This window comes from Myotis myotis, unplaced genomic scaffold (genome assembly GCF_014108235.1).
Source record: "Myotis myotis isolate mMyoMyo1 unplaced genomic scaffold, mMyoMyo1.p scaffold_m19_p_11, whole genome shotgun sequence".
Classification (NCBI taxonomy): Eukaryota; Metazoa; Chordata; class Mammalia; order Chiroptera; family Vespertilionidae; genus Myotis; species Myotis myotis.
The window spans coordinates 73,019,290-73,044,828 of NW_023416315.1; the positions used below are offsets into that span (position 1 = coordinate 73,019,290).

Consider the following 25,539-nt stretch of genomic DNA (forward strand, 5'->3'; position numbering starts at 1 on the left):
TATTAATGGCCATGTCTTTATTTCCAGGCTGTTTTCTTTTTTGGGGGAAGTGAGGGGACATTAAAAATATTGAAATAAGTATTACTGTACATATATTTTAACATACTGATATTTTAACTTCCACTAGATGCTTCTATTTCCCTTGGATAGATCCCCAACAGTGGAAATAGAGTTAGATGTTGTTGTTTTTTTTTAATAACTGTAACAAACCACATTTTTATGAATAATATATGAGATATGTTTCCCTTCATATTATCACAATCAATAGGCATACAGTTCTTTATTCCGATGGGTAGAAAATATATCTCATTATTTCTTTGACTCCTGACAGACCTAGACATCTTTTGATATTTAGTGGGGCCATTTGCTCTTCTGTGAGTAAATATCCTTTAATATTTTTCTTCTTTTTTCTTAATAATTTATAGATGTGCTTTTTTTAAGGTATCTGTTTCATTCTACGGTTAAAATAATTATTAGCAGCAAAAATGCCCATCTTCTCTTTTATAGTTTCTGGGTTTCCAGTCTTATTTAAGGCTAGAGGCCCAGTGCACGACATTCATGCACTAGGGGTGGAGGTCCCTCAGCCTGGTCTGTGCCCTCTTGCATTCCAGGATCCCCTGAGGGGTCCTTAGCACTGCAGTGGAGGTGAGAGAGGCTCCCGCCACCGCCGCTGCGCTAGCCAGCTGTGAGCCCAGCTTCTGGCTCAGTGGCGTGCCCCTTGTGGGAGTGCACTGACTATGAAGGGACAGCTCCTGCATTGAGCGTCTGCCCCCTGGTGGTCATTCCATCATTTGGTCGATTTGCACATTAGGGTTTTATAATATAGGAGGGATGGTTTTCCCTGTCCCTATCTTGAACATGTTTTTTAAATTTTAGTCACTTTACACATTAGAAGTTTCTTTTCTTTTAATCTTTTTGTTTGTTTCTTAATCCTCACCTGAGGATATCCTATATAATAAGGAGGTAATATGCAAATTGACCGTCACTCCAAACACACAAGATGGCCACCCCTTGTGGTAAAGATGGCCGCCACAAGACGGCCAGCAGGGGAGGGCAGTTGTGGGTGATCAGGCCAGCAGGGGAGGGCAGTTAGGGATCGGGCCTAAATGGGCAGTCAGACATCCCTCGAGAGTGCAGGCTGGGCTGAGGGACACACACCCTGCCCCCCATGCACGAATTTCATGCACCGGGCCTCTAGTATATATACATTTTTCCACTGATTTCTTCGAGAGAGTGGAAGAGAAAGGAAAAGACAGAGAGAAATATCTGTGTAAGAGAAACACACCTATTGGTTACCTCCTGCACACGCCCTGACCAGGGCATGGGCTGGGGAGGATCCTGCAATCAAAGTACATGTCCTTGATTGGAATCGAACCTAGGGACTTTTGGTCCACAGGCTGACGCTCTATTTACTGAGCCAAACTGGCTAGGGCTTCTTTTAATCTTCACCTGAGGATATGTTTATTGATTTTTTAGTGAGAGAGAAAAGGGGAAAGGGGGAGAGAAAGAGAAATATCGATCTGTTGCCTCCCAGTGATTGAACCCACAACTTAGATATGTGCCCAGACTTGAACCTGCAACCTTTTGGTGTATGGGATGACTCTCCAAGCAACTGAGCCACCTGACCTGTGCCATTTTACAAATTTTAAATCCAGATGAAATTTATTTCTGTATATTGCATGAGACAGAGATTCAACTTAACTTTTTCTTGATAGAAACCAGTTGTGCCAATATCTTTCATTAAATGTCTAAATTATAACCTTGTCACATATAGAAATTTTCATATATTTTGGGACTAAATCATGGTTCTATATGCTGCTCTACTGATTTTTCTACTCAATACAATACCACCCTGATTTAACTTTATATTGGTTGTAAAGGTTCTTGTGCTATCTGTATCTAGTAAGGCAATTCTTATGTCCTTACATTTTTCTAAGCATGTATTTTTTCACATAAACCTTAATTCTAATTAAAAAAACTATTAGGATTGTAATCAAGCTACATTAAATTCATATTTTAATTTTTAAATAATTTAACTTTTGTCTGGCTGATGTGGCTTAGTGGTTGAGCGTTGCCCCATGAACCAAGAGCTCAAGGTTTAATTCTTGGTCAGGGCACATGCCCAGGTTGCGAGCTTAATTTCCAGTAGAGGGCATGCAGGAGGCAGCTGATCGATAATTCTCCCATCACTGATTTTTCTATCTCTCTCTCCTTTTCCCTTTCTCTCTCTGAAATCAGTAACAACATGTTCCAAAAATAATTTAACTTTCTATCTCAAAATGAAATGTGGTGTGCCTTTCCATTGTTCAGATCATGTTTTATGTGTTTCAAGAAGACAACCACCATTTTCTTCATAATCCTATTTCTTTCTTGTCAAGGTTTTTCCTAGGTTAATGTCTAATTTCACTGCTACTTAAAATGGAATTCCACCTCCTCCAACCATTTCTAGTTTAAAGTACTTACTTGCTACAACAGAGAAAAACTAATGAGTTTTGTATTCTTACCTTAACTTCATCTTATGGAATTCTTTTAAGTCTAGTGGGTTTTTTTTTTTGGCTTAGGAGGTTAATTTTACTCAAATCTCTCAGTATTTCCAAATATATAAATCATATCACCTATGAGTTTTTCTCTTCTTTTCTAAAGCTTTTAAAAGTTCTCATTTTCTTGTTATATTTGCTATACCTCCTTTTTATTCTAAATAATAATATTTGACATACCTGGTTAACTTTTCTGTTAACTAAAGTTATTTGTGTTTGTAGTTTATGCTATTTACTATTGGTTTTTGTTAAACAAGCTATTATATTTAAGAGTTTTTTTTTTTCTTCTATCCATATCTTTACTTAGGGTATTTGTAATAAACTAGCTGCTGAATTTTTCAAATTCCTTTTCACTGTCTATTGATATATCATAAGGAAACCCTGATTTGTTGGTCAATAGATAATCTATGATAATAAAAGCATAATATGCTAATTAGACCAGGCAGCCAAACGACCTTCTGGACATCCTCCAGGACGACCTTGCGGATGAAGCTGGGGCTCTGAGGGCTGAGGCAAGCCGCCACGGCTGTGAGGGCCGAGCCCCTTGCATGAATTTCATGCATTGGGCCTCTAGTACCAATATATTGGATAAAGCAAAAAACAAATACCACCAAAAAAACCCCACACTAGGCCCAACCCCCCCAACCTCCCCCCCCCCCACACACACAACTCATAGACACAGATAACAATATGGTGACTTCCAGAGGGAAAGGGTGTGGGGACAGGTAGAAGAGGAAACAGGGAGGGTAAATAGTAATGAAAGGAGACTTGACTTGGGGTGGTGAATACACAATACAATATACACATGATATATTATTGTACACCTGAAACCCATATAATTTTATTAACCAATATCACCCTAGTAAATTCAATTAAAAAAGAGAAAAATTCAAAGAAAAGGCCCATTTTTTCCCCCTACATTAACTCAAAGAAAAACTATTTTAGGCTTAAATCAGGATTTCTCAACCTTAGCACTATCGAAATTTGGGGCTGGATAATTCTTGGTAGAAGGAGGCTGTCCTGTGTATTGTAGAATGTTAGCAGCATTGCTGGCCTCTAGTCAGTAGATGCCACTAGCACCACCCCCCTAGGTGTAACAATGAAGATTGTCTTCAAACATTATCAAATATGTGCAGAGGCACCCCTGGTTGAGAAGCACAGGCCTAAATTATCCAGAAACAGGTTTCTCTACAGGTAAAGTAAAATTGAGTATTTACCTTTTATCTGATCTTCTTAATCAGAATGCAAAACTGAAAAGTGGTTTGTTATTCTGATGACCTACTGATTATCTATCTGTTCAGTTCCATTTGATAGCTCAAAACAGGGAGTTTTTTTTATCCTATTCCTCTGGTTCTGGCAGGCTTGTTCCTATGCTGTTTGTTATCTTTTCGACACTATAGATGCTTAATGATCTGTCTGATGTTCTATACCCTGTGAGGTCTGGATAATTTCTCAGTCTTTTGGGGAGGCAGCTATTGTGCTGCTGAAGTTCCCATTCCTCCCTTTTAGGTTATCATCTTTTCTAATTTAAGACCCAAGCTGAGCCCACATAACTACTTGGAAAGGTTGGAGTCTCTGGTTGATTTGATCAGTATGGACACACAGTTTAGGAAGCAAAACTGTTGGCTTTGAGATTATAAATGTAATTGTTCAAAGGAATCCTGTAATCACAAACTGTTTTTAACATACGTGCAGTGACTGGAAGATAGCAAACAGTTTGTTTGGGGAAGGATTTTACTATCTGTTTAGGGTAAAAAGTGGCTCTAGTATACAAAACATTTAAACCAAATTGTTATGCCTTATAATGCACTCTGCAAACATCAGTTCTGGGAAAATAAAGGCATCCTCCAAGGCAGGGTAATAAACACTTTTGGGAGTTGTAAACCCATGCAGGCTCCAATAATATGTGCCTTCCATGGGCTGGAAAATTCTGAATTAACAACAAATAATGAGAGAGTGTGAAAAAGAATTCAAGTACACAGACTTTATTTTCACAAAGTTTATGATGTAGTAAAGAGGTTTAAGATATAAAATTGAGATTGCAAACTGACAGCCAGCAGGCTAAATTGGTACCATTGGGAAGGACAGGGGAGACCAATATAATGCCTTACATTAAACCACCCTCACATTCCAGTAATAAATTTTATTTAATTTTGGCATATAATTCTTTTTATATATTCCTGGATTCTATTTGTTAATATCTATTTAAAATGTTTAAATCCATAGTCACACATGAAATTACTCAAGTTTGCTTTTTTGTTTTACCTTTATTAATTTTAAATATTAAAATTATGCTAGGTTCATAAAATGAGTTTGGGAGCTATCCAACATTTTTAAAAGATTTTTCTTGTTTCTGAGACCCAGCAAATCTTTTAGTGATTTATCTTGAGAAAACAATAGTCAATGTGCCTGGAGGTACAAAGGTGTTCAATACAGCACTGTGTATAACATAAAAACACACACATAAAACTCCTAGAGAGCAGGCAGACAGCTGGGGGAAGAATGGGTGTTGGAAGTGATTGAGCAAAAAGAGAACTCATGGGCATGGACAACAGTGTGGTGATTGCAGGGGTTGCAGGGAGGTTGGAGGAGGTGTGGAGTTGGAAGAGGGCATAGAGGGAACAAATGGTGATGGGAAAAATTAAATTAAATTAAAAAACAAAACAAAAAAACACCCAAGAAACCAAAATCTCATGAGAAAGAAAAGCTCTGATATAATTTGCCATTGAGAACTAATTGTTAATCAACTACAATAAACACACACAAAAACATTCAAACACATGGAAGCTAAATAGCTTGCTATTAAATAATGAATGGGTTATCAAAAGAGATCAAAGAAGAAATAAAAAACATCCTGGAAACAAATGAAAATGAACACACAACAACCCAAAATCTACGGGACACACTAAAAGCAGTCCTGAGAGGAAGTTCATAGCATTGCAGGCCTACCTCAGAAAGAAGAAAAACCTGTAATAAGTTATCTAACCCTACAACTTAAAAAGCTAGAAAGAGAAAAACAAGAAAATTCCAAAGTAGAAGGAAGAAAATAATAAAGATCAGAGTGGGAACAAATGACATAGAGATTCTAGCCAGACCCATAAAGAAACAAAAAGAGAGAGATCCAAATAAACTAAATCAGAATAAAAGAGGTGAAGTAACAACTCACCCCACAGAAATACAAAGGATTATAAAAGAACACTATGAACAACTATATTCCAATAAAATGGACAATCTGGACAAAATGGACAAATTCTAGAAAAATAGAATTTTCTAAAACTCAAGCAGGAAGAATCAGAAAATCTGAATATGCTGATAAACTACTGATGAAACTGATGCAGTAATAATAATAAAAAAAACTTCCAGCAAACAAAAGTCCTGATCTGGATGGCTTCACAGGGGAACTTTACCAAACATTTAAAGAACTATCACCTATCCTCCTCAAACAATTCCAAAAAATTCAAGATCAAGGAACACTTCCAAGCTGTATGACAAGGGTGGGCAAACTTTTTGACTCAGGGCCACAATGGGCTCTTAAACTGGACCAGAGGGCCGGAACAAAAGCATGGATGGAGTGTTTGTGTGAACTAATATAAATTCAAAGTAAACATCATTACATAAAAGGGTATGGTCTTTTTTTTTTTTTTGAGTTTTATTCATTTCAAACGGGCCGGATCCGGCCCGTGGGCCGTAGTTTGCCCACAGCTGCTCTATGAGGCCAGCATTACCCTAACTCCAAAAGCAGGTAAAGACACTATAAGGAAAGAGAATTATGGGCCAATATCCCTGATGAACATAGATGCTAAACTCCTCAACAAAATGTTAGCAAATTGAATCCAGCAGTACATTAAAAAGATCATATCCCATAACCAAGGGTGATTTATTCCAGGGATGCAAGGCTGATATAATATTTGCAAGTCAATAAATGTGATACATCACATAAACAGATTGCAAGACAAAAATAACATGATCATACGATTATAGATAGAGATACAGAAAAAGCATTTGAGAAAATCCAACACCCCTTTCTGATAAAAACTCTCAGCAAAGTGGGAATAGAGGGATCATACCTCAACATAATAAAAACCACATGTGACAAACCTATAGCCAACATCATACTCAATGGGCAAAAACTAAAACCATTTCCCGAACTACAGGAACAAGACAGGAATGCCCTCTTTCACAACTCTTATTCAACACAGTACTGGAGTCCTAGCCATAGCAATCAGATAAGAAAAAAAAAAAGGTATTCAAATTGGAAAGGAGGAAGTAAAACTGTCATTATTTGCAGATAACATGATATTGTACATAGAAAACTCTAAAGATGCCATAAAAAAATTACTAGGTTTCATAAATGAATTTGGCAACATAGCAGGATACAAAATTAACACCCAGAAATCGATGGCATTATATACCAATAATGAACTCTCAGGAAGAGAAACTAAACAAACAATCCCATTTACCATGGCAAAAAAAGGAGGTAAAAGACCTGTACTCAAGAAAACTACAAGACATTGAAAAAAGAGAGAGGCAGATATAAACAAGTGGAAGAATATACCATGTTTATGGATTGGCAGACTCAACATCATTAAAATGTCCATACTAACCAAAGCAATCTATAGATTCAATGCAATCCCTATTAAAATACCAAGGGCATATTTCACAGATCTAGAACAAACACTCCAAAAATTTGTAAGAGACCAAAAAAGACCCCAAATAGCCGCAACAATCTTAAGAAGAACAAAGTTGGAGGGATTACAATACCAGGTATCAAGTCATACCACAAAGCCAGTGTATACAAAACAACCTGGTACTGGCACAAGGACAGGCATATAGGTCAGTGGAACAAAACAGAGAACCCAGAAATCAACCCAAGCCATTATGCTCAATTAATATTTGACAAAGGAGGAGAAACCAAGATGGCGGCATAGGTAAAGACCAGAAATTGCTGCCTCCCACAACAACTTCAAAAATACAACGAAAAGACAAAACGGACATCATCCAGAACTACAGGAAGGCTGGCTGAGTGGAAATTCTACAACTAGAAGAAAAGAGAAAAGCACACGTAGACTCAGAGGAATTGCGGAAGTAAAGTGCAGAGGTACGGAGGCTCGAGCGTGCGCGGAAAGGGGTTGGTACCTGAGGACGCGGCTGTCTTTTTGAATCGGGAGGGAGTCACAAGCTCCTGACTGCTCTGAACTCCGGTTCCGGGAAGTCTCTGGGGACCCAGGACTCATACGGGGAGAAACTGGACTGTCTGGCAGCAGGCAGAACTTGGAACTTGAGGGCGGCTTTCCCTCAGAGGTGCTTGCAGCAATTACAGGGACACTGAGACGCGCCACCCCTTAGGGCAGGGCTGAAGATCCACCATAGCTACTTGCTCCGCCCTTTGATTCCCTGAGACCCCGCCCCACCCAAGCTGAGGCAGAGGCTCTTGCATATGAATGCCCTGGCCTTTTGCAACCTGAAAATTACCTAACAAATTGCAGCTGGGCCAGGCAGACCTAGAACTTCCAAGAGAAGGCCCAAGGCCCCACAGCAGCTTGCATTGCTTCACAGCTGGGCCTCATCTGGGCACCTCCAAACCCCCAAAAAGGAAGGGGAATCTGCAGATCTCTTCGTAGCTCCTGCTGGGTAACCTCAGGAAGAGGCTAAATTAGCACCTTCTTAGAGCCAAGAACCAATGTACCCAGTGGTCAGAGTGGGACCATCCAGATTACAACTCCTCAGATCCATAAGGGACACACTCAGGGGGCAGATTCAGTGAGCACCAAAGCCCCACTGAAGCAAGTCTTGCCCCAGAAGGGTGTCTTTAGCACAGAAGTTCTCCCACTGCAGACACAGCTGATTCTCACTGCCAACTGGCCTGGAGGTCAATTCCTCCCAGTGATACCTACAACAATCAAGGCATAACTACAACAGGACTGTGCACAAAGCCCACAAGGGGGTGCACCAAGAGTGTCCACCTCAGGTAACTGGGGAGGCTGAGCCACTGGGCCCTATAGGACACCTAGCACACAAAACCACTCTACCAACACAAGGAAGCATAAAAAATGCAGAGACAAAGAAACAGGTCACAAATGACAGAAATGGAGGAAAGAAAACGACTGGATATAGAGTTCAAAACCACGTTTATAAGGTTTTTCAAGAATTCTATGGAAACCGCCGATAAATTTAGAGAGACCCTGGAGGATATGAAAAAAGACCAACTAGAAATTAAGCATACACTGACTGAAATAAAGAATAACATACAAAGATCCAACAGCAGACAAGAGGATCCCAAGAATCAAGTCAAAGATCTGAAATATGAAGAAACAAAAAACACCCAACCGGAAAAGAAAAAAGCAAAAAGAATCCAAAAATATGAAGATAGTGTAAGGAGCCTCTGGGACAACTTCAAGCGTACCAATATCAGAATTATAGGGGTGCCAGAAGAAGAGAGAGGGCAAGATATTGAAAACCTATTTAAAGAAATAATGACAGAAAACTTCCCCTACCTGGTGAAAGAAATAGACTTACAAGTCCAGGAAGCGCAGAGAACCCCAAACAAAAGGAATCCAAAGAGGACTACACCAAAACACATCATAATTAAAATGCCAAGAGCAAAAGACAAAGAGAGAATCTTAAAAGCAGCAAGAGTAAAAAAGTCAGTTACCTACAAGGGAGTACCCATACGACTGTCAGCTGATTTCTCAACAGAAACCATGCAGGCCAGAAGAGAGTGGCAAGAAATATTCAAAGTGATGAATAGCAAGAACCTACAACCAAGATTACTTTATCCAGCAAAGCTATCATTCAGAATTGAAGGTCAGACAAAGATCTTCACAGATAAGCAAAAGCTAAAGGAGTTCATCACCACCAAGCCAGCATTATATGAAATGCTGAAAGGTATTCTTTAAGAAGAGGAAGAAGAAAAAGGAACTCTTACCAGTGGCCACAGCATGGATAGAACTAGAGAGCATTATGCTAAGTGAAATAAGCCAGTCAGAGAAGGATAAATACCACATGATCTCACTCATTTGTGGAATATAATGAACAACATAAACTGATGAACAAGGACTGATCCGGAGACGGAGAGGCATTGATTGGACTGTAGGGCCTTGGAGGGAAGGTAGGGGAATGTGGGGGTAAGGGGGAAAGATCAACCAAAGGACTTACATGCAAGCATATAGGTCTAACTCTAACCAATGGACACAGACAACGGGGGGGAGAGGGCATGAGCGGGGGGGGGGGGGGGGTGGGTGGGTAGGGGGTAACGTGGGGATAAGGACACATATGTAGTATCTTAATAAAAAATATATATTAAAAAATATTTCACAAAGGAGGCAAGAGCATACATTGGAATAAAGACAGTTTCTTCAATAAATGGTATTAGGAAAATGCAAAAAAAATGAAACTAAATCACCAACTTACACATACACAAGAATAAACTCAAAATAGGTAAAAGACTTAAATGTAAGTTGTGAAACTATAAAAATATCAGAAGAAACCAGAGGCAGCAAAATCTCAGACATCTCTCATATCAACATGTTTGCAGATACATCTCTTAGGGCAAAGGAAACCAAGGAGAAAATAAACAAATGGGACTACATCAAAATAAAAAGTTTCTGCACAGCAAAAGCAACCATCAACAAAATGAAAACGGAGCCCACTGCATGGGAGAACATATTTGCCAATGATATATCCGATAAGGGGTTAATCTCCAATGTACAGAGGGAACTCATACAACTTAACAAAAGGAGACAAATAATCCAATTAAAAAATGGACAAAGGACCTAAATGACACTTCTCCAAGGTGGACATACAGAAGGCCAAGAGACATATGAAAAAATGCTCAAAGTCACTAATCACCCGAGAGATGCAAATTAAAAAGACAATGAGGTATCACTTTACACCTGTCAGAAAGGCTATTATCAACAAATCAACAAATGATAAGTGCTGGTGGAACATAGGAAAAAAGGAATCCTAGTACACTGCAGGTGGGAATGTAGACTGGGCCAGTCAATGTGGGAAACAGTATGGAGTTCCCTCAAAAAAATTAAAAATGGAACTCCCATTTGACCCAATGATCCCACTTCTGGGAATGTATCCTAAAAAATCAGAAACACCAATCAGAAAGAATGTATGGCCCTAGCCAGTTTGGCTTAGTGGATAGAGCATTGGCCTGTAACTGAAGGGTCCTGGGTTTGATTCTGGTCAAGGGCACATGCCCAGGTTGTGGGCTCGATCCCCAGTGTGGGATGTGCAGGAGGCACCCGGTCAATAAATCTCTCTCATCACTGATGCTTCTATCTCTTTCCCTCTCCCTTTGTCTCTGAAATCAATAAAAATATTTTTTAAGAAAGAGCAAAAAGAAAGGATGTATGCACCCCTACGTTCATAGCAATACCATTTATAATAGCTAAGATCTGGATAGAGCCCAAGTGCCCATCAGTAGATGAGTGGATAAAAAAGCTGTGGTACATTTACACAATGGGATACTATGCAGCAGTAAAAAAGAAGGATCTCTTACCCTTTGAGACAGCATGGAGGGAACTGGAGAGTATTATGCTAAGTGAAATAAATCAGTCAGAGAAAGACAAGTATCACATGATCTCACTCATATTTGGAATTTAATAAACAAAATAAACTGATGAAAAAAACAGATCCAGAGACACAGAAGCATGAAACAGACTGTGGAATCTCAGAGGGAAGGTGGGGCAGGTTGGATGGGTGGGAAGAGGTCAACCAAAGAACTTGTATGCATAAATGCACAAAACCCATGGATACAGACTATAGGGTGCTGAAGGCCAGGGATGGGAGTAAGGGGTGGGACTAGAAGAGGACAATGGGGTAAAAAAGGGGATATATGTAATACTTTCAACAATAAAGATTTAAAAAAGACAAAAACAACAACTGATTGTTAGTACTCTCTCTTATGTGTTGCCTTCCAGTTCCTTCTTCATAATATTTTATATAAATTGTGCTTCACATAAGCACAATATGAATTAATACAATCATGGTTCAATTATTAATAACTCTAAACCAATAAAATATAAAATAAGAATGCTAGTGATCTTTTGTGTCTTTTCTTAGCAATTCTAACTTGAACTTCAAGAAAAAAGATTTAATATTTAAAAAATGCTACTCACATGAAAAACTGGAGAATTCTAGAGCAACCAAATTATGTGTAAACTAGACGCCCAGTGCATGAAGGCTGGTCCCTCAGCCCAGCCTTCCCCCTCTCACAGTCCGGGAGCCCTCAGGGGCAGGAGGCGACCCAGATCAGGGGAAGGCGATGTCCCCACCACACCTCTGCTGCTGCCACTGACGGCAGTGCAAGCCTCAGCCGGCCCTGGTTACCTGAGCCTAGAGCGGCCTGGGCGGCCTGGCAGCTGCCATCCAAGGCTTGCGTGTGCCTTGGGCCAGCCCTGGGCGGCTGGGGGGCTGAGGTGACTGGGTGCCGACATCTTGTGGCTGTGGACATAACCATCTTTGAGGGCATGGCAGTCAATTAGTATATTCCCTCTTTATTGGCTGTTGGCACCGCCATCTTGTGAGGGCGTGATGGTCAATTAGCATATTCATGCCTTATTAGGTAGGACTAGAGGCCCGGTGCACAAATTCGTGCATGGGTGGGTGGGGGTGGTCTAGCCTCCTGCCCCTATGGGGGCCGGTTGGGGCTGGGCCGATTGGGGGGAGGGAATGTGAGAGGTTGGCCGCCGGCCCCGCCTCCCCTGCAGGGGGCAATTGGGGGCTGGGCTGTCCGGGGGGAGGGGCTGCGGGAGGTTGGGAGGCCCATTGGGGCCATGATCAGGCTGGTTGGCCGCCGCAGTGCACGTTATAGCAACAGGTCATTCCGGTCATTCTGTCATTCTGGTTGCTTGGCTTTTATATATATAGATCTTACTAAGATATATTCTAGATTTTGGATTACTATTGGATTAAGTTTTTGCTATAAAAAACCAAAAGAGTAGATTTAGAGCAATTTTCTAAAATCCTAGAACACTTTTTTTTATATCACTGCACAATTCTTACAGGGTAATATTAACCATTGTAAATGAAACGAAGAACAGCCAGACCCCATGTTTATATGAAACATACCTGATCTTCATAACCTTCAATTTTTACTGGAGTAAACTGGTCCAAGTTATACTGTGCAAATGCACTACAAAAGAAAAAGGCCAATTACTTAAAATTACTTACTTAATACCCTTTTAAAAAATCACAGTCAGACAATTCATCTGTCAACAAAAGTCACATGGCAAGTTAAATAAAATTATAACTCTCCATTACTGATACACACACACACACACACACACACACACACACACACACACAGACACACACACACACTAGAGACCCAGTGCACTGGGGGGCGGGGGGGAGGGTGTCCCTCAGCCTGGCCTGCCCCCTCTCACGGTCCAGGAGCCCTCAGGGGATATTCTACTGCCCAGCTGCCTCTACGGGACGCAACTGGGCAGATCAGGGAAAGGCACTGCCCCCATCACCCCACTGCTGCTGCTACTGCTGGCCACCACAGCTGTTGGCCCTCCTCAGCCCTTGCAGCGGCAACCCCTGTGGCTTTGTCGGGAAGATGTCTGGTCTATGCGGTCTAATTAGCATATTATCCCTTTATTAGTGTGTGTGTGTGTGTGTGTATGTTAATCATCATCAAAGGATATTTTTCCCATGGATTTTTTTAGAGAGTGGAAGGGAGGGGGAGAAACACAGAGAGAGAAACATAGATGTGAGATACAATGATTGGTTACCTCCCATAGGCACCCAACCGGGACCAGAGATCAAGCCTGCAACCAAGGTACGTGCTCTTAACTGGAATTGAACCTAGAACCTTTCAGTCCACGGGCTGATGCTCTAGCCACTGAGCCGAACAGGCCAGTGCATGATCTTATATTTTTAAAACTGATGAATATCTAGCTTTCAATGTTTAGCAAAGGAAAATTAAATGAGTTAACGTAATTCGTCTTTTCATTCAAAACCCTGAAAATAAAGGTTATCCCTCTATAAGATACATATCCAATTATTCAGGCATATATTTAGTATAAAACATACCAGGGAACAAAGTAGGTGCTGTGAGAGAGCAAAGAGCAATTAGACTGATCCTATAATAAAAGGTCTTACAGTTGAATAGGAGAGATAATAGATAAATAAATGTAAGACAGAGTAGAAAGTACATAAGACAATGACCAGTAAAGCATTATGGAGAATATATATATTTAAATTACATTCTGCTGAAGCAAGGGTAAGAAGGGAAAAGAATTAGGAGTGATTTTATAATGGATGTGATACTGAGAAATAGCTCTGAAATAAGAGGTAGGTTCTCTGGTCTTAAAGAAATTGGAGGGATGGGGAGAAAAGAGAATACTAGTATTTCAATGACAAGGACCAAGATGAACAAAACACACAATAGGTTAGGTTCAACATCACCGAAAGCACCAAGCTCAACACCTAGCACATAGCAGGTGTTTGGTTATATTTACTGAACTGAAAGGCTAGAATGATGGAATAATTACTTCATTTGGGAGGCAAGAATAATCAGAGAAGTGTTTTGAGAAAGGATAACCTAGAACTACTTCTAAAAAAGATTAATTTGGCAGCAGTGTGTATGACAAATTGGTCACTGAAGCAACTGCAGCCAGAACTGCAGAGAACTAGGAAATGGTGATGAGAGAGATCTAATCTAATCTACTTGGAAGCTTTTCAGATTACTCTGAATGGCAAGACATCCACTGAATTTTCAGGTATTAGCTACTAAGTCTCCTCTAGAGAGGAATGTGTGGTTGACCAAAGCAACACTGATGAGTTAACAAGAGATTAATAAATGTAAAAATAGCAAAGTAGAATTAAATCACGTTATAAATTCCCAACACTGCATGTTCAAAGATGAGGGTAAATATAGAAATGCACGAAGGGAGGGGATAGTGAAAGAAGTATCTATTCACTTCTGATTTTCTTAATTCATTAAGACAAATAAAATTTAATACTTTGATTATTTTTTAATCAAATATATGACTATTTCATACCACTTACATAATAATGAATATTTCTCTGACCCTCCCTAACCCATATTTTGCCAGGGAAAAAAAATTCTTGTCTTTCAACAAATTAAGTTTCTCATTTTTTTTAACCTAGGGAAAAAAAATTACTAATTTTTGCACCTAGCTGAAACAACGCACAAATTTATTTACCATAGAGAGCTCAGAGGAAGTTTACTTTGAAAGTTCATAAAATGCTGTACATTTCTTAACTCTCATAAGACTTTTGTCAACATGCTATATGGTATTAGAGAGAAAATTAATTTTACTTGAATATACACATAACTTAAAGTTTAAAGAACTAGGAGAGAGAGTGGCTATTCACTCAGAAGCTAATAATTAAAGTCAAAGGTATAGGTTGGGACGGCCCTGGTGAATTGAAATGGCCCCGGTGAGGTCGACACTGCCCCCGTGAGGTTGACACTGTCCCGGTGAGGTCGGGACAACCCCGGCGAGGTCAGGACGGCCCCGGTGAGGTCGACACTGCCCCCGTGAGGTTGACACTGTCCCAGTGAGGTCGGGACGGCCCTGGTGAGGTTGACACTGTCCCGGTGAGGTTGGGACAACCCCGGCGAGGTCGGGACGGCCCCGGTGAGGTCAAGATGGCCCCGGTGAGGTCGGGACATCCCAGGTGAGGTCGGGAAGGCCCCGGTGAGGTCAAGACGGCCCCGGGGAGGTCGGGACAGCACCAGTGAGGTCAGGATGGCCCCAGTGAGGTTGAAACGGCCCCAGTGAGGTTGAAGCGGCCCCAGTGAGGCTGTGACGGCCCCAGTGAGGTCGGGACGGCCCTGGTGAGGTTGGACGGCCCCGGTGAGGCCGAAATGGCCCCGGTGAGGTCGGAATAACCCCGGTGAGGTCGAAATGGACCCGGTGAGGCCGAAATGGCCCCGGTGAGGTCGAAATGGCCCCGGTGAGGCTGAAACGGCCCCGGTGAGGTCGGGATGGCCCTGGTGAGGTCGAAATGGCCCCGGTGAGGTCAAAATGGCCCCGGTGAGGTTGAAACGGCCCTGGTGAGGCAGAAACGGCCCCAGTGAGGCCAGGACGGCCCCCGTGAGGTTGAAATGGCCCCAGTGAAGTCAGGATAGCCCTGGTGAGGTCGGGATGGCCCCGGTGAGGTCGGGACGGCCCCGGTGAGGCTGAAACAGCCCCGGTGAGGTCGGGACGGCTCCAGTGAGGTTGAAACAGATAATAAAGACCAATATAAACTGATGAACAAAAATAGATGCAGAGGCAGAGCAGCATTGAACAGACTGTCAAACTACAGTGGGAAGCCTGGGGAGGGTTTGGGGGAGGGGGTTAAGAGATCAACTGACACAAAACACTGGGGGATAGGGGAGGCCGGGGGAAAGTCAAGAGGGGGAAAACAGGAGACATATATAATACTCTTTGTAATACTTTAAGAAACAATTATTTAAAAAAATTAAAAAATAAAGTCAAAGGTATAAAGCAAACTTGCTTTCTGTAAAGCATTTTAATATAATAATTAACAGGAGTGGAAGCAACCCAAGTTTCCACTGACAGATGAATGAATAAACAAAATGTAATATATAGTTTCAGTATTAAAAAGGAAGGAAATTCTGACAAATGCTACAACATGGATAAACCTTAAAGACATTATGCTAAGTAGAATAAACAAGTCACAAAAGGACAAATGCTGTTTGATTCCACTTATATGAGGCTCCTAGAGAAGTCAAATTCATAGAGGCAGGAAATAGAACAGTGGCTGCCAGAGGCTGGGGGGAGGGAAGTATGGGGAATTATTGTTTAATGGGTAGGGAATTTTGGTTTGAGATTATGAAAGCTGTTCTGGAGACAGATGGTGGTAATGATTAGACAACAATCAATGTGAATGCACTTAATGCCAGAGAACTGTACACCTAAAAGTGGTTAAAAAGATAAACATTATTGGTAGTTACAAAAAGTCATGAGGATATAAAGTACAAGATAGAGAATATAGTCAATAATATTGTAATAACTATGTACGGTGCCAGGTGGGTACTTGAAATATTGAGGGGATCACTTTCTAAAGTACAGTATATGCTTATTTGACCATTGTGCTGTACACCCGAAACTAAAGCAAAATTATAATGAATATAAACTGTAATTGAAAAATAAAGCCCTAACCGGTTTGGCTCAGTGGATAGAGCATTGGCCTGTGGACTGAAAGGTCCCAGGTTCGATTCCGGTCAAGGGCATGTACCTTGGTTGCAGGCACATCCCCAGTAGGGGGTGTGCAGGAGGCAGCTGATCGATGTTTCTCTCTCATCGATGTTTCTAGCTCTCTATCTCTCTCCCTTCCTCTCTGTAAAAAATCAATAAAATATATTTTAAAAAAAAAGAAAAAGAAAATTAAAAAAGGTAAAATTTTATATTATATTTTTCCCACAATAAAAAATAAAAATGACTATAAAAAAAAAACCAGGAATTTAATCAGAAGCAAAATCAGATAGGTCCAAGGAGTCTGTTGAACCTCTTCCTTCATTAGGATTAAACTGTAAAGGGCGGTTTTACTTGATAAAACCTTCAAATGTTACAAATAGAGAATTAGAGCAAATTTCCCTCATTAGGATTTCATACATTGGACAGTACAGTAGGATGATAGTAGGTAAATAGATAGATTCTAAACTGCAAGGCATCTCAAAATCTGTTTAATTTCATTATTTTCAAATGAGTAATGGGAGCTGGTTAGCCAAAAATATGGGTTTTCCAACCATATTTTAGAAGGTGGCTATGGGGAAGAGAGTCAATCATTTTTTGAAATCCTAAGACAGAGATAACAAGTCATTTTTTTGATAATTAGTTCAAAGATGATGTACTGGGATTTAGAATTGCTAGTTATCTGAATCACTCACAAATCCAGTAAATATTTTAAGTAAATATGTGTCAGGTAGTATCTATAATAATAAAAGCGTAATATGCTAATCAGACTGGACGTCCTTCCAGACGACCTTCCGGATGAAGCCGGGGCTGTAAGGGTAGCCCAGGTCCTGGATACCTGCTGATGGCCAGGGGGAAGCCTGGGTACCGGGTGTCAGAGGGAGCCGATGCCGGCAGCCGGAGGAAGGAAGGCCTACTCTTGCACGAATTTTGTGCATCGGGCCTCTAGTGTTAGATATTTATGGATGAATAAAATCTCCTAACGCTCAAAAGTCTTTATTAGGGTTAAACATAACCGGTATAACAAAAGTAATACCTGCATAAAAATGAAAGCAGTCACAATTTTTAAAATAGAAGATTCTAAAATAATTTTATCTAACTTTGCAAAAGACAAAAATAGTTTTGAGTATATAAGCCACTTCCAAATACACAATGAATAGAGAATTTCATGTTATAATTGTGTCTTTATGTCTCTCTGTGATAAAAAAGAATTTTTTTCTAGCCTAGTACATACATATAATTATACGTATATATCTTGAACTTGATATGTAAATATCTATTTCAGTGATTAGTGTTTAAAAACCATTTTAAAACATTTTTTCTAAGTCACTTTTACTAGGTTAATAAAATATACTAGAGGCCCGGTGCACAAATCCATGCAGGAGTGGGGTCCCTTGGCCTGGCCAGCAATTGGGGCCGGCTGGCTGGGGGGAAGGACCACGAGAGGTTGGCCTGCAGCCGGAGGGAAGAACCAAAGGAGGTTGACCGGCTACGGGAGGTTGGCTGTGGGAGTGCACTGACCACCAGGGGGCAGCTCCTGTGTTGAGCGTCTGACTCCTGGTGGTCAGTGCACGTTGTAGCGACCAGTCGACCAGTCGTTTGGTCACTCAAGCTTTTATATATATAGAAGATAATACTTACTGGGCTGCTCCTTCCCTGAGAAGATTATCATTATTAAGCAGTAACCGGACATCTGAAAAACAAACACAATGTTTCTACATTACTATTTTTCTATGTTTGAAATTTTTATGCAATGTGGTTATTTTGGTCACATATTAACAGTGCCCCCTCAAGATGTAAGCAACATCAAAATGTCACTCTGACAGCCAAAATAAGCAGAAAAATATCACTCTGAAGGTCAAAATAACCACAAAACACACCATGGTATTAATTTTAAAACTGGTTAGGAAACAGAAGAGGAAATGAAATAGAAATATAAGTTATTAGTCAATGAAGGCAGACAGTAATGTATCTCCAAAGAACTAAAGTGGAGATAGGCTATACCAAAAAGACGGTGTAGTAAGATCTGCAAAGGACTGAACACCATGCCTCTACCAGTGGTTCTCAACCTTCTGGCCCTTTAAATACAGTTCCTTATGTTGTGACCCAACCATAAAATTATTTTCGTTGCTACTTCATAACTGTAATATTTCTACTGTTATAAATCGTAATGTAAATATCTGATATGCAGGATGGTCTTAGGCAACCCCTGTGAAAGGGTCGTTCGACCGTCAAAGGGTTCGCGACCCACAGGTTGAGAACTGTTGATAGACAATACTATCATGAGTTTCAAATTAATTTACTCTACGGAAATGTGATTAAACAAGAAACAGCTTGTGAGCAGAGTGCAGAAGTAGGCATTTCTGTCTTGAGAGCATCTTTAAACAAAAGATTAACTCTGTCCTAATTTTATATTCAATAATTATGCAGACATTAGCCTATTAATCATTAAAACATATTAAAAATAATACTTCTTTTTGGAAAATCCAAGCAGCATCTATCCTATATGATAAAAGGCTAACTAATATGCAAATAGACTGAATGGCAGAACAACCGGAACCAAACAACTGGTTGCTATGATGTGCGCTGACCACCAGGGGGCGTGTGTAGAACATGGTGGTTGTTTGGCTGCAGCGGGATGTGGGAGCAGGTGAGCAGGGGTGCCAGACCCAGGTGGGGCATCAGTCGCTGTCACTGGGGCGAACCTCTGGTGGTTACTGAAATTCTTTGCTCCCGCATGCCGTGGTCTCGCCCAGCACTCCAATCTGCTGCTGGCGCTGGCCGTGCTCGTAACCGCTGCTGGCACCAGGGCTGCAACTCACACCTGCTGCCGGTGCTTGGCGTTGGTCCCAATCACTTGGTGTCATCAGCGGGTGCGAGCTGGCAGACAGGGGGCTAGGGGCTGAGGCGGGAGGAGCCAAGCAGGGGCATGGAGGATGGGTCAAGATCCGCCCATGTCTACCATAGCCTCATGGCCCACAGTTCCTTTCAAGGTGCATGAATTCGTGCACTAGGCCCCTAGTATATATATATGAAAGGCTAAGTGACCGTCTGACTGTCAGACCAGTAGCTATGATGCGCAATGACAACCAGGGGGCAGACGCTCAACGCAGGAGCTGCCGAGCTGCCAGTGACTTGGCAGCAGCGGTTCTAGGCTGATGCACCCCAGAACCAGAGCGGAGGGAGCCTGATTCTGGGGTGCGTCACCAGAGAACTGCCCTCTCGCAATCCTGGACCCCTCGGGGTCCACTCTCCCTAAAAATCAGTATCTCCCTCCTCCTTCCTCTCTGATATCAATAAAAATATACAGATATTTTTTAAAAAAATATATATTTTATTGATTTTTTTTTACAGAGAGGAAGGGAGAGAGATAGTTAGAAACATTGATGAGAGAGAAACATCTATCAGCTGCCTCCTGCACACCCCCTACTGGGGATATGCCCGCAACCAAGGTACATGCCCTTGAGTGGAATCGAACCTGGGATCCTTCAGTCTGCAGGCCAATGCTCTATCCACTGAGCCAAACCGGTCAGGGAAATAAAAATATAATAAAAAAAAATTTCACCCAAAGATACGTTTTTTAAAATATTTATTTATTTATTTACTTATTTATTTATTCTTGTTAGTCCTCACCAAAGTATATTTTTTTCTCATTGATTTTCAGAGAGAGTGGAAGGGAGGGGGAGAGACACACAGAGAGAAATATCTATGTAAGAGAGGCACATCGATTGGTTGACACCCACACACACCCTGACTAGGGTCAGGGATAGAACCTGCAACTGAGGTACATGTCCTTGACCAGAATCGAGCCAGGGACTTCAGTTTGCCGACACTCAAACCACTGAGCCAAACTGGCTAGGGCTGTTTATTGATTTTTAGAGAGAGGAAAGGGAGAGAGAGAGAAACAACTATGTGAGAGAGAAACATTAATCAGTTGCCTCCTGTAAGCACCCGACTGGAATGGAACCTGCAACCTAGGTATGTGCCCTGACCAGGAATCAAACCTGCAACCTTTTGGTGTATGGGACAATGCTCCAACCAACTGAACTACCCAGCCAGGGCTCTTTACCAGTTTTAAATAGGAAAATAATTTAAAAGCAGAGTCTATCTGATCAACTTAGCTTTATTCTGGCGGGGGGAAAAGCCCATGCTTTTATCATAAGGAGAGTAAAGTGGAATAGAAAATTTGAATAAAATACGACTCTTAAAGAAGGGATTATTAGGTTGTGGTTCTAAGCCAAGCTACACATGAGACTACAGGGTAGTGGATGGATGGCTTAAAAAAAAAAGGTACCTATTTCAGAGTCTCAGCCCAGATCTACCAACTTCTGGACCACAGGAAACTATCTTTTTTAATGCTCCAACCATCAAACATATTAACATATATTTAGTTTATAGAGGCTGAATACTAAAACAGAAATTAAACCTAAGGGAAGAAGAAATACTTTTCAATTTTCTTCAACTTCTAAATTCACTTACTATCCTATATAATAAAAACCCAGCGACTGAACAGTGCAACGACCAAAATGACTGGTGGACCAGTCGCTATGACACACACAGACCACCAGGGGGCAGACACTCAATATAGGAGCTGCCCCCTGGTGGTCAGTGCGCTACCACAGTGGGAGCGCAGCTCGGCTGACCAGGATGAATGGTTGCTCCCACTGCGAACCTGGGTCGACGGGGTTCGGACTGCAATCATCACCTCCTTGTCCCAGGCTCCTCCTCCTCGCTCCCTGCTGCCTCTTCTGGAGGCCTGCAGGCTGCGCAGAGCTGCAACTGGGCTCACAGAGCTGACCCTCAAGGTTGGGAGGTGGGTTCGTGGCCGCTGCAGGACTACTCTGCCGCCTCTCAGTGCTACTGTTCCTGGGCCTGGCCCTGACTGGGTCCCCTGGAGAGGTGAGTTCTCCAGCTCCACAGAAGATGCTGGACCAGGGAGCAGCTGCTCAGAGGCTGGGTCCACAACCGCTCAGCTGACTGGGATGAGTGGTGCTCCCACAGTGGGCTGATCCCCACAGGCCATGCCCCAACCAGTGCACAAATCCCGTGCACTGAGCCTCTAGTAGATTTTATAATTATGTTAAAAGGCAGAATTATTTTAACTTCCAGATTCATTTTTACAATGTAGACTTGCCATTCTTCCTCTAATTTTAGCTCAGTGGTTAATTTTTTAAATTCATAAGAATTACTACGCCGAAACCGGTTTGGCTCAGTGGATAGAGCGTCGGCCTGCGGACTGAAGGGTCCCGGGTTCGATTCCGGTCAAGGGCATGTACTTGGGTTGCGGGCACATCCCCAGTAGGAGATGTGCAGGAGGCAGCTGATTGATGTTTCTCTCTCATCGATGTTTCTAACTCTCTATCTCTCTCCCTTCCTCTCTGTAAAAAATCAATAAAATATATTTAAAAAAAAAAAAAAAGAATTACTATATGTAACTGCATATATTAAATCATATCCTATCTAATCAAGAGGGAATATGCTAATTGACCCTCATGCTGTTGTAAAGATAGCGGTGCCCATGGCCAATAAGGAGGGAATATGCGAATTGACTGCCCCAACCTCAAAGATGGCAGCACCCAGCCCCGCCAGCACGCCTGCCTCTGGAGTCCCCCAGTCCCCTCAGTCCCCCAGCCACCCAGGGCCACCCGAGGCTCAGGTAACCAGAGCTGGCCGAGGCTTGCACTGCCGGCAGTGGCAGCAGCAGAGGTGTGATAGGACGTCGCCATCCCCTGATCACTAGGTCACCTCCCGCCCCTGAGGGCTCCTGGTCTGTGAGAGGGGGCAGGCCGGACTGGGGGACCCCCCTCCAGTGCATGAATTTTCATGCACCAGGCCTCTAGTGTTGTTATAGTTTGTAAATGATTTAAGGAATTTTAAAGGGTAGTTTTAACTTTCTACAATTTTTGCCTCTCAAACTTAATTTTTTCTGAGGTGAGATTTCATTACATGTTACACCAGTGATTTTCAACTTTTTAAATCTCATGGCACATACAAAGTAATTATTCAAATCCTGAGGCACACCAAAAAATGTTATACTTTTTGCCAATCAGACAATAAAAATAGGTATAATTTTGATTTATTCACACTGGATGGCTATTGTGTTGACTGTTGTCATTTTTTAATTTGACAATCTAAGGGAAAAGCAGCTAGTGCCTCTGATTAAATAGGTATTGCATGTTTTAAAAATTCTTGCAGCACACTGGTTAAAAATTGGTCTTACACTATGAATAAGAACAACCAATTAAATTTCTTAATTTTTTTTTTTTAATTTATTGACTTTTAGGGAGGGAAGGAGGAAGACACAGAGAGAGAAATATCAACTCGTTCCATCTATTTATGTATTCATTGGTTGGGGATCAAACACAACCTTAGCTTATCGGGACAACAAGCTCTAACTGTTAAGAATAGGCAGACAGAAAGGGAGAGTCTTGGAGAGGTATCTGGGGCTTAGAGAAAGTGTTAGAAGTGACAAATTGCAAATAGACAATGGAGGAGGCAGACCCCTAGGTGAGGAGGAAAGATTCAGAGCCCTCCAGGATGTGGCTTAACCTGTAGCATAGCACTTAAATCAGTGGTTCCCAACCTTTTTTTGGCCATGCCCCACCTAAGCATCTCTAAAATCCTGATGCCCCCTGTGACATATAATTCTTATTATTCAAAAAGTGAACTCCTATTCACGTGGAGGAAGCCTAAAAGGCCATTCACTTGGTCTAAACAAGCTTCCTAAGTACATGGCATCCATGAAAGAGAAAAATAAAAGAACAAAAGGACAGTTGAAGTATTAAGAAATCACTAAGAAATTGTTAAAAAAAAATAATATGAAGTGATATGAAAAAATAGCAAGTAAAGTTTCAAAACATATAATAGAGAACTGAAATGCATAAATATGTCATGATATATTTATATACCGTCTATGTGGCCTCTAGAACCATAAGAAATGCAAAAAATTCACTGATAAAAACTCATTCTCTAATTGCCCCCTTAAAAATCAAATTGCCCCTCTGTAGGGCATGTGCCCCACACTGGGAACCATTTACCTAGATGAAGGAGCCTTATGGTTTAAAGGCACATTTTTTGAGACATGAGTGGGTGACTTGCTTGGCTAGGGGCATTCCTCCCTAGCAGTAATAAATCCCGTAAACCCCCAAATATCGGGGCACTCAGTTCAGTTTCGGCAGCTGAGTGGTCCACTCAGGTTCTATCTGAGTGTATTTCTTTCCTACAAATAAATCCTCTCCTGTTTTAGCTGCCATTTGTTTTCTCTTGTTTGAATTCATTCCTACAAGCAAGACAAGAACTGGGGGCGCAGAGTACTGTGTCTGGCCAGAGAGAACCCCTTGACCACCACTGACTTAATCCGGCCAGGGCAACTGATTAAACTTCTTAATAAACATGTTTAAATAGTTTACTGTGGGGTAGAAAGTTTAAAAAATGAAAATAAAACAGTCCTGTGTAAATTAATTTTAAGACATGGTGAAAGCAAAATATATATGAGGTAGAAATAACTCATTTAAAATGTTTGTGGTAGGTTATTCTGAAAACTGCTTAAGGAAAGTTTTATAAAAAGATCACTACAGGCCATATTCCTGGCAGTTGTTTTAACCATGTGATACTTAGTGTTAAAGAGAAACTATCATGACAGCTTTTACAGCAACCAGGAATTCCTGTAAACTTGATAGTTTTAACTTAATTATAAAAAAGTGAGGTTTATAAAAGGCATACTGTAAACTAATTTATGAGATATAATTTAAATAACAAATTATTTTTACAGGTGCTGTCATCTTCTAAGTATGGTGAAACAATGTTTCCCCCCCTCTTTTTGGTTTCTCATATTAATCCAGTATGTTCTTCTTTACAAGAAAAAAAAATGGCCTGGCCAGTGTGGCTCAGTGGTTGAGCATTGACCCATGAACCAGGAGCTTAAAGTTCAATTCCTGGTCAGGGTATATGCCCAGATTGTAGGTTTGATCGCTAGCAGGCAGCTGATCAATGACTCTCATCACTGATATTTCTATCTCCCTCTCCCATCCTTTCTCTGAAATCAATAAAAACATTTTTTTAAAAGAGAAATACAAAAATGAATTTCCCAATTCCAAAAAAATAGTTAAAATTAAAATTTTCTTGCCTTTTAAAATAAATTTTCTTTTAAGGGGATTAATTTATTCAAACATAATTATCATGTGTAGCTTAAATACATTATATTCTAGCCATAACAAAATTCAGATTGACAAAAATATTCACTGTAATGGAAAAAACAGTTTTCTACATATTCCCCTTAGCTTAATTATTTTGGTTATGTCATTTACTCTTTTTAAAAAGAGCACTTGATATATCAAGTCTTAGTATTATGAATTAAACACTTACCATTAAACACCTCATTAAATTCTCCAGGAGGGGCATGAATGATGAATTTTGCTGCTATACGCACCTAAAATAGAAATGAAGATATAAATGTCCCATAGCATAGGCCTCTATCAAAACAAAAACAAAAAATTCAAAATTATACTATTTTAAAGTTCCATTAAAGATGACTTAAGAAAATTTAAAGATAGTGATACTTCTTTACCCAACCACCTAAAGTTTATTATTGTTTTAATCATTTACTACTATCCTATATGATAAAAGGCCAGCAACCATAACGGCATAACGATCGGAACGACCGATCGACCAGTCGCTATGAGGTGCATTGACCACCTCTCGGTACCTCCCCCCAGCCCGCAGGCTCTGATTGCTGGATGGCCAACAGGGAACCATGGGGGCACCAGGGTGGCTGCGGGGCAGGACTGGGGACTGGTGAGCAGGCAGAAGGCAGA

The 25,539-nt window shown here is 41.1% G+C and overlaps 1 protein-coding gene across 2 annotated transcripts in view; it reads right to left on the reverse strand.

Moving 5' to 3' along the window:
• CAPZA2 (capping actin protein of muscle Z-line subunit alpha 2) overlaps positions 1–25,539 on the reverse strand; it is a 60,925-nt gene that overhangs the window by 14,321 nt on the left and 21,065 nt on the right. For both annotated transcript variants that reach the window (XM_036328897.1, XM_036328895.1), the window contains exons 2-4: positions 25,091–25,154; positions 18,368–18,419; positions 12,618–12,681 (exon numbers count right to left, since the gene is read on the reverse strand). In XM_036328897.1, the coding sequence (XP_036184790.1) occupies positions 12,618–12,681; positions 18,368–18,419; positions 25,091–25,154 (180 nt within the window). The remainder of the gene's footprint in view (positions 1–12,617; positions 12,682–18,367; positions 18,420–25,090; positions 25,155–25,539) is intronic.